This window comes from Pholis gunnellus (assembly GCF_910591455.1).
Source record: "Pholis gunnellus genome assembly, chromosome: 4".
Classification (NCBI taxonomy): domain Eukaryota; kingdom Metazoa; phylum Chordata; class Actinopteri; order Perciformes; family Pholidae; genus Pholis; species Pholis gunnellus.
Window position 1 is genome coordinate 21,270,605 of NC_136530.1, and position 10,370 is coordinate 21,280,974.

At 36.3% G+C, this 10,370-nt stretch overlaps 1 protein-coding gene and 1 long non-coding RNA gene across 2 annotated transcripts; one reads left to right on the forward strand and one right to left on the reverse strand.

Annotated features, from left to right (window-relative positions):
* The first annotated feature begins 1,088 nt into the window (after positions 1-1,088).
* Positions 1,089-5,645, forward strand: gpx7 (glutathione peroxidase 7). The gene is made up of 3 exons (XM_079158553.1): positions 1,089-1,235; positions 4,663-4,924; positions 5,296-5,645. The coding sequence occupies exons 1-3, from the start codon at positions 1,104-1,106 to the stop codon at positions 5,457-5,459; spliced, it is 558 nt and encodes a 185-aa protein (XP_079014679.1). The 5' UTR covers positions 1,089-1,103; the 3' UTR covers positions 5,460-5,645.
* Positions 5,646-8,180: 2,535 nt separating this feature from the next.
* LOC306694797 lies at positions 8,181-9,962 on the reverse strand. The gene is made up of 3 exons (XR_013767055.1): positions 9,819-9,962; positions 9,575-9,691; positions 8,181-9,094 (listed from the first exon to the last, which is right to left on the reverse strand). It is a non-coding gene; the product is annotated as an uncharacterized lncRNA (long non-coding RNA).
* Positions 9,963-10,370: the final 408 nt, after the last annotated feature.

The window sequence follows — 10,370 nt, forward strand, 5'->3', positions numbered from 1 at the left end:
AATGTCTTGAATCAGAGATGTCATCTCTTTTCTCTTCAGAAACACGTTAAAGCACTACTCCAAAGATATCATGTAAACTTGAATGATTGGAAATGTAACAGAGTTGTTGTATCTTTCACCCTTTCCATTTCCATGATATTGATTTATCTAACAAATAATAGCTAGTCCTTTTACTCTGTACACAAAGATAGACACAGCTAGTTGTAAAAAGTTCACCCATTTAGATACTCTTTTTCGACATATATATATTTTTTAATCGGCATACTTGATAGTGCAATACAATAAAAACATGTATGAGCCCTCTTGAGGTTATTTATTTTTGTATTCATTTGTTTTGGCATACAGTGTATGGCTGTATAACCAAAAACAAATTTAGCACAGGTTATAATATATTCCTGCAGTCTCAAGTCTAGTTATCTCCTGATTTACGAATGTGACAAATTCCAACACAAATGAGACCCATTGTGAACACTGCTCTTACGGAAGAACACGTCTGTCTGTGATTGATATAGAGTTTAGATCATGTTCTGTATTTTCGGCTTGTGTTCATTTGTTTTCCTTCAGAAAAAAGTTGCCCATGTTATTTTGTCTTATAATTTTAACAAAATGTGCAAGAAACAAGAAATCAAAATAAAAAAAAACAATGTGTAGTGCATACTTTATTTGCAGCACTTGGGTTAGTCAAAATCTAAATCTCACTTTACCATTTTATGATTTTTGATTTAACATTTTGGAATTATGTAGTGGTAGTTTACTTTTCAAAGTTCAATCAGATTACATGTTCATTGTGAGGCTACATCAGTGTAGACACATTCTAAATTGTGGTATACATAAAGCATGACATAAAACAGCATAATTTACATTTTTTGCTTATTATGACAACAACAAAAAAATCATTATTTTGAGTTTTGACACTACAACCAGACTGCAAACTATGGCTGCAAGACAAATTCGTCAACACGGCTTTTATTTTGTAATTTATGTCCGGAAGATCCTGGAAGTGTTGTCCTCCCCATCTGTAGCTTCACAGGCCGAACCAAGAAGAGCCGTATAGGACTTCGAAGAAGTTTCCTCTCTGTTGCGTTGGCAGTTTGACTGTAAAGATGCTTCCAGGAGCCCTCACTGTGTTGCTGACTCTATTCAGCCTCATTGAGACCAAACAGAAAGACTTTTATACTTTTAAAGTTGTGAACATCAGGGGGAAGTTAGTGTCCCTGGAAAAATACCGGGGTTCGGTAAGTTTGAGGTAACATTACACATACAGTATATCGGTGATGTTAGAGTCTCACTGTAACCGGTCTCTCTGCATGTCAACCGGTGGCATGAATGAATTTTGCATGGAAATGTGTATTTCTAATTTCTCCCACTTAGCATTGTGTTAGTAGACGTAACTAACACAGTAGTGCAGCGGATCAGTTTGACTGCTCTAGCCTGCTCGGGATGTCCCATCATGTAGCCCCGCTAGCATACGTGGCAAGAGGCCTGCAGAGCCCCTGCAGCTGCAGGAGCTTCATAGAGTTTTCATTCAAAGCAGGTAGACTAGATTCGCCTTTATCCGTCTATAATGAGTTGATACAATGTAACCTGTATGCACTTCAGATTGTATTGAAGTTCGTCTGGGTTAATAAATGAGACTGAACATAAGGCATTTTATTTGTAGGTTTGTTCTTAATAATTGCTTTATTTGTTGTTTATTGCAATTAGTCAATCAGGCTTTGTTCAACACAGTTCATGTCAAAAGACACCACATGACAGCGACAGTAGAACAGAATAATGTATCGGCTGCATAGTATTTGTATCACTGTAGTAGGAAAATTCAATACATTCTATTTTTTTATTTTTAATATAATCTTTAAATTGTTCGCTTAAACAGAACTTTAAAGGATACTCCCTTAAACACAGTAAAACAAATATAAAGTATGTATCCTCCACAATGTCCCTAGTGAAGGTCTCTTTCACAGAAGATTCCATGTTATTAGCATACCTAGTTATCACTGTACAGTGTTTCAAATACATATATAATGTATATATAATGCACCGTTGCTGTTTTAAGAAGGTTGCCGTTGTGAAGGATTTGGTTTGTATATAGGGTCTACTCTATAATGCACATAGCCCCATGAGGTTTTCAGATGCATCACACTTGAATTGCTTGATTGTGACACTAGATGTCAGCACTAGATGATGGGAACAAAAAGAATGCATGAGCTGACTTATCCAGTGATGAGAAACTGCCTGATTGACTGTGACCTGAAGCATGAGGCTTTAACATGTAATAACCTGCACGAACATACTCAACCTTTTCCATGGCGTGTATCTGTACAGGTCCACCCATGACCACGTCACTTACACTGAGCATGAAAAGGTAAACAACAAAGGCATTGATCTCGTCAGACATGGAACTCTCATTCAGTCAAAGAAGTATTCAGATCCTGTACCGAAGTAAAATGAACAGTACAGCAACATAACAATACTCCATCACAACGTTCATTCACCAATATCTACTCTTTGTTTCTTGAATTTATTCTTGAGGAAGTTCATTAGAAGTCTAAGTTTGATTCATGACGAGTTCTTAAACAGCTGAATTTTCTGTTAATATTAAATTATTATTATTATTAAATTGTTGTTATGATAATGAATCCCATTGTAATAGTAGTTATAAAAATAGTTCTGAAATGGAGGTGCTTCTGCAGGAAGTGAACGCAAAACAAGTTGTCACAAGTAGAGTCAGTTGTGGATATTAAGAAACACAAACAATGTATGGAATGTTAGTACTCGTTGTGGTATTTACTGTCATGCAAATTACTACTATTTTTTATTATATGAATATAAAGTTAGGAAACAGACAGTTTCGCTATTTACACAATTTTATTGACTGTTTAAAAAATGTTGTGTATATTTCAAATACACTATAATACAGTACAGTACTGTATATAGAATATAGCTTACTGTAGTTCAAATTATAATTAGGCTATAGCCTAAAAAACAATTTTGTTGTTTACAAATACAGTAACATCAGTAGAGCAAATTGGTTACTAAGCTTGTTGACTGGCGGTTTACTACATTTCTAAATATGTAATAGTCCTGATAAAAACTGTAGGCTATCACTGCCAAATATAAAAATATAATATGAACTATTTAGATTTGTTTCCATATCTGTCATGTATAAAAAGACCCAAAATAAACACTCAAAGCAGACTACTTGATTACCATAAGGACATTATTTATTTATATAGTAATGATTCTCTCCTAAACTTTTTGATCCATATATGTGACAAATCACTGTGATCACTATCAGCAGTTTCCACTATAATGGAAATTCTTATTAAAACCTATTATAAATGAACACATATTGTAATATGAATCCTATGTATTACAACTGTAGAATTGAAGAAATGCAATAACAAATTATTTTGAACAAACATGTCACCACTCAAATGTGCTCTTGAGTGTCAGTAGATGTTGTTCTTATACCTGAGAACAAATCCCAAATAAGAAAACATTGGTGAATGTCAGAGTCTTCATCAAAACTATGTAGGTGAGTTTTAGGAAGAAAAGACATAACAGTTGGTGAATGACGCCCATTTATTGTTAATACTGATGCACCCAATTATAATAAGCATTTAACTGTTGTAGCTGGTGGAGGTGGGGCTAGTTAAAATGCTGCATACTGTATATGCAGTTAGGTAGTTTAGTGTTTACTGTTCACACCAATAGCTCAAAGATGCCACATTAGGCGCTGCCACGTTGACAGCCGTTGACAGACAATCAAAATGCTCCCGATCTTGTATAATGCAACTTAAATGGAGTAAGAAGAGGACAAAACAAAGTTCTGATGAACATTTGTAGTCATATGTTGGGCTTTCAACAGAATTGTTGCTACATGATGGGAAAGCTATTTAAATGAGAGATTTTTCATGAGAGAAATTTAGTGGGGAAGTCACTTGGTGGAACTGCAAACATGCATTTTGTAAGCGAATCATGTTTGCTTTGATATAGAATCTTTCACTGCAAAGTAATCAACAACTGCAGCTGTCAGGTAAATGCACTGGCGTAAAAGTACAATATTTCCATATGAGATGTAGTGAAGTGAAGAAATACTCAAGTAACCTTTGCTAAACTACTCACGGTGCTGCAGTGGGTGTGCCAGTACACTGTGACGTCACTGTAGGGTGCAGTTACATGTGCAACAAAACAACCACGGCCTGAGGTGAAACAGCCATGAAACAATCAACCAGAAAGGGTTCAGAGGTTAGAGTTGTAGAGTGTTAAAGTTGCTACATTTGATATTCAGAGCATTAATATAGAAGCAAAACACTTTTTTGTTCTGTAAATATATCGTGGATGAATAGTATGTCATGTAGTAAAAATTCCTAATAGTAATACAAATAAAATTATCAATTGTGTACTTATTGTTAAACTAAGATCAACCCTGGTATGAAACTAGAAAACACATTGTGTCCTTCCTTTCACATATAATCCTTTCTGAGATGAACACAAGCTAACCAAACTAACAGATGATGAGCACAGAGCATGTTCAGTACATCTACGCTCAATCAGGTACGTGAACAGCTGTTTACAATTCCTCAGTTGCTGTTAATTGTTGTTTTGTGACTGTCAGGGCTGTTACTGTAGTGTCTTCACAGTGTGTTCTTTTGGCTTTAGGTGTCCCTGGTGGTGAATGTAGCCAGTGAATGTGGCTTCACTGAAGAGCACTACGAAGACCTGCAGCAGCTCCAGCGGGACTTTGGGCCGTATCACTTCAATGTGCTGGCCTTCCCCTGCAACCAGTTTGGGCAGCAGGAGCCCGGCAGCGACAAGGAGATCGACAGTTTTGTGCGCAGAGTTTACGGAGTCTCCTTCCCCCTGTTCAGTAAAATCGCTGTCGTCGGAACCGGAGCCAACAATGTCTACAAGTACCTTGTTGGTGAGTGAGATGTGATGGTGTTGGTGTGAGTTTGTTCTTGCATCATTTGAAGATGTTTTCTTTAGCAAATGAGCCCGAGACAACCAGGTTTCTAATTAGCACAGTGGAATCTGGAGGATCCCTCCATTAAAGGGCAAATGTTAGATATTCAGAAATGACAAATGACACAAATAACAAAACATGGACAGTACAGTAAGCATATACGATACTGAAATCCTGTGAACAGAGGAGAAGGAAATGAAGCCATTAAGAATAAAGGTAAACATGTAGGGCAGAATAAATAAAAGAGGGCAGCAATGAAATAAAGGAACAAAGGAAGATGGCAATAACTGATACATATTAACTCATTTTCCTTCCCTCATTCTCTGCAGAGTCTTCTGGAAATGAGCCTGACTGGAATTTCTGGAAGTATCTTGTTGATGTAAATGGCAACGTGTTGGATGCATGGGGACCAAAAGTTTCTGTCAAAGAAATCAGACCCAAAATAGCTGAAATGGTGCGTCAGATAATCCTAAAGAAGAAAGAAGAACTTTAACCTCCTGTTAAACACTTTGGAGTTCGGATTTTAAGAGATAAACTGAACAAATTCATTTTGCTTGTACGATCAGAATTTGTCAGACTAAACCATTACCAAGTCACATAGCAAAAGCAAGTTTTACTTGCTTACTGAAAGCACTGATGAAACACCACTATTTTCTTTCAATTTCAATATCAAGTTTTATATCAGGTGGATGTCATTTGAAGCTGCAGCTTTGATCCAAAGAGTTCCTGTTTTCCTATTTGTTTGTCACATGGATTATGTGTTTTGTTGTTTTATTCAGTCTGATTTGTTGAATAAACTTTTACTGTAATAAGATAGAGGTATACCTGGCTACTAAGTTTTTGTCATCTTGTTTTATTTACTAGACATTTTCAGAACACAAACATTAACTTATGAAAAACATATCTATTTCTTCGTGATTTCACTACATTGGGTGCAGTGAAGACGACATGATGATTTTTTTGCTGAATCTCCCTATTTACCATAAAGATAAGGGCTTATAGCAGACTATAATGTAGTTGAAGGTCTTTTCAGTTTGTATAGGTGTAGTTTTAAACAACTTGAACTCAACTTGAGCTTTCAGAATTGGATGCTGGTATATAAACAGAAAATGAATGACATGTAACACAGTTGTAATAATGTATAATAACTCTTCATCGGAGAAGTTAGAATTGTTGATTATACACTACGCATTACTAAACACTTAAAATGTCTTTATATTTGCTTAAAACTTATAATGTGTAAAACAATGCATTATAATTAAAGTCAATGATGAGTAGGGTGGGTTTATTTTCAGAAAGATTTTTTGTTATAATTGTTGAAATTCTCATTACATCCCCAAACATCTGGTATGTGTGGCTGTCACAGTCCTGTAATAAGCCTGTGAAAGGATTGGATTGCATACCAGGACCGTGAGAACATTACCACACCTGCTTTTGCTGAATTGCCACTCCTACTGACCACCACTAAACAATAGTCCTATTATGAACACAATAATGATTCAACAAGTAAGACAGTATGACGGGTATAACATTGTCACTACCTCTGCTTCTCTGCCACTCCATTCTGCCGTTCCCACTTCCCCAGGCCCTTACATTTGTTTAACACCTTGCACTCATTGCCATTCTATAACTGTCCACCAGATGCTCTTTGACTTTTCCACCTGTCGTAGTCACCTGCCATTCACAGTCACCTGTGTATTGTCTCTCACTTCTCTTCATACTTGCTCCCTATGCCAGTAAGCCGACCTTCATTTTCAATAAATCACTGAGCTGTTCTTGTTCACCTGGATTGTCGGCATTTAGGCCCTTTCCATGCTGCCTCGCACTCACCTGCCTCATAAAAGTCATACCATCAGTCCCATTATTTACGGTTTTGGGGCACCCCAATTTTCATCATTATCCTAATGCCATGGTTATTTATCATAGTGAAAACAGGGGAAGCTGTATTTAATACTATTTATGGTTAATTTTTAATTGCTTTGACACAAAATGCATTCGATGACAGTGATATGACTCAACCACCACCAAAACTGTATTTACAATCCATTTTGCAGATATTTACAAACTAATTCACAACATAACATAAAATTACTATAAAGTATTTGCAACACTCTGCTTCATCTCAACAATTTAAAAAAATAAAATTAAAAAGACCACAGCTACTCCCCAGCATGATATTACTTTTCCTTCCGGCGGTTGCAATTCATTAACCATATAGTATAATTATTGTCCTCATGGAGGAAAGTTCAGAGACCAGAGGGCTACCGGTTGTGTGGCATTTAGGTTGCATTAGTGCATTTTGGATGTGAGATGAACTGTTGCGTTGAGAGGCATGTGGATAAAGATAACTTTGTAAAGCGTTTGAAACAAGAACTCAGGATGGAGAAATGTGTGTAACCACAGTCCTAGTAGTGAGGAGAATAGTGGAATGAACTGAGGCTAAATATGTTCGAGGCCCAGACATTTGTGGTATACCACTGAGTGTAACCAATTATATAACAGAAAATAATTTAAATTCATCTTTTTATTAAAGTGGCTTCACATTTGTCTTTAGATTCATTATTCTTGGCGTTTTGGATAAAAACGCCATAGAAGCTATACATTGTTCTCAAACATCAGAAAAGCTTTATTAAAGAGGTTTTAAATTACATAGACAGTAGTCACATTACATTACACCACTGCAATAAATATTCATATTACACATAAATATATTTGAAAAAGTGCAAAAAACAGAACAAAAATACTAGAGTGCAGTTCAAGGTTATACTTTTCAACTGTTTTTAATTTTATATTTTAGTTTTTAATTTAAGATTTCATTTTACTTTAGTTAATGTCAGTTTTCAGAATGTGTTTGCTAGCTTTAGCTTAGTTCCAGTTTTTCATGAAGGTTTAGCTTTAGTTTTTATATATTTAGTTTTACATAATCTTTTGATGTTTTTGTGCCAGAGATGATGTCTCAGATGAAGCTATATTCACAAACAAAATAAATGATGGAAGAACTGTGTTAGAATGGCCATAATGTTTTAATCTTGTGATCTGGGAATCAACTTAAGTACTCTTTCACGATCACACTCACAAGAAAACTTGCGACCTGCAATTAGTCTGACTCTAACAATAACACTGGGCTGAATAGCTTGGATAAATGGCATTTGATTTACTTAAATATTTAAATCATGTTCTTGTTATTTAATCTCCATTTCTCTTTTTTAGTCACCTTTTTTTGGCAGCTGAAACACTAAAACTGAAATTATTTTACTTTTTACTTTTCTTTTGCTCTCATTTGTTTCTTAACCAGGCAATGTTTTAGCTTAGTTTTAGTTTTCTTATTGGTTATCGTTTTTATTTTGTTTCAGTTGAAAACAATATTTTTCACTGCTTATTTTCATTTTTATTTAACAATAATAATCCTGTTTCAGAGTCCTTCTGGTAGCTTCATAGGTACTTTGTCGAAGCGCCCTTGTTCTAACAGACAGCAAAGATAATGAGTCCGAGCAGCACATGGATCACACTCAGTCTGAAACAGCAGGCGTCACTGGTAGTAGTTGTAAATGTGGCTGATTGGGTTGCTGAGATGGTGGCTGTTGTAGATGCTGTTGGGCCAGATGTGGTTGTAGCCGCGGCGGCAGGTAATGCTGTAGTCGGGGGTGCAATTGTTGTTGTTGGTACAGCAGCTGTTGCAGCGTTTGTCATTGTTGGTGCAGTGCTTGTTGTCATTAGGGAGGTGGCTGACGTCCGCGGGGCTACAGTTGTGAGGGCAGCAGTTATCTTCAGGAGGGTAGTTATTGCTGGGTTGGCAGTTGCTGACGATGAGATAGAAGTTGTTGTATGGGCCGCAGTTGTTCATGGGGTGTCAGTTGTTGTTTGGGCTGCAATTGTTGTTCGGGTGGCAGTCGTTTGCATTGGGGCAGCAGTTGTTGTGGTGGCAATTGTTGTTGTTAGGGCAGCAGTTGTTGTCGGGGTGGGAGTTGTTGTGAAAAGTATTACACAAACTGGTTCCACAACAGGATGGTCCACTGCTTATGCTTCCAACACTTTGCATGAAAGGAAGGCTACCCAGGCTTGCAGCAGCTGCACACATGTTTACAGATGCACAGCCAAAAGCTGGAGAAGTAATGGACCCACTTGTCACTGTAGAGGAAAAATCATCGTTTAACTATACAGCCTTCATTGTTTAATTGATTAAAATGAGTAATACCATACAACTTGAATACATACTTAAAATATCACAAATACAAGTGTTTTCACTTTCTACGTGTTTATTAATATAATTTGAATACTATTGAATTATGACATTGTAACATAACATTTTGGGAATACGAGAACATCAAAACTTAAGTGTATTGACTTTTCTTGAAGTAACTAGTCACTTTAACTGTCATATAACTGTACTGCAGTAAAAAGTACAATAATTACCAATGATATTTAGTGGACTATAAGTATTAAGTACCATATCATAGAAATACTACAAATTATTTAGAACAGCAGTTCAGGACATGTACTTCTTTACTTTCCTCCACTTGTTGATTTTCCAGATCTCACATGTAGTTGGTTTAAGATACTTTAAGGTTGTAACATAATTTTTGGCAACTTCGTATGATTAAGACTCACCACTCGCTTGAAAGCAGCGGTCCTCCACCCCACTACATTGTAATGTAGAAGTACATTGAGAGGTGATGGGGTTTCAAGTGAGACACTGTAGGGTGTTAACTGTCTGAGCAGCAGGGACTGAAAGAGAAAAGAACATCATTTGTTTGAGGAAGAGAGAACATTTAAAAGTCACAAAATGTAAGCTTGTCAAAGTCTATTTTGTATTTTTTCATCTTAAATTAGGTATTTATACATCTGTACTTACACGGTAGAGTTTCTGTGTTGCAATTATCTGTGTTGCAGCATTTAGCAGATGCAACTGAACTCGAAACACCCAAGTTGGCTGAAAATGTCTGAGAGCCTGTGGCTGGACACAGGGAGGATGATGCACACGCCTTGAATATTTGCTGTGCTGGAGGTCCAAATAAATTGGTGTCTACAAAATAAAAAGTTGAGTTTGTCAATATTTACAGAAAGAACACATAACTCTACAGTACATTTATTTCTCTCAAAAGTAGAACATGGTATAAAGAAATGCCTACCTTTAATGGAAGCTGTTACACACATCGTCTCTGAGGAACATGTGACTAGCGTTGTGGTTGAACACTTCTCATCTGTGCAAGTCTGACACTGAAGTGCCCGAGCTGAAATTGGGAGAAAAAATTGACAATGAATAATGATCACATGTCAAATGTCAAATCAAATATCTGAAGTGTATTGATGGTTTGTAAAGTTGAAAAGTCCTCTTCTTCTACTTCTTCCCCTTCTTCTGAAACAGGATTGTAAATAATATGAGGTTGTAATTTCTAAAAATTTA

Bases quoted from the DNA above. Each gene is read 5' to 3' on its own strand.
- gpx7 (XM_079158553.1), top strand. From the start codon at position 1,104: ATGCTTCCAGGAGCCCTCACTGTGTTGCTGACTCTATTCAGCCTCATT. The intron at 1,236-4,662 runs GTAAGTTTGAGG...TTTTGGCTTTAG, and splicing joins TGGAAAAATACCGGGGTTCG to GTGTCCCTGGTGGTGAATGT. The intron at 4,925-5,295 runs GTGAGTGAGATG...CATTCTCTGCAG, and splicing joins TGTCTACAAGTACCTTGTTG to AGTCTTCTGGAAATGAGCCT.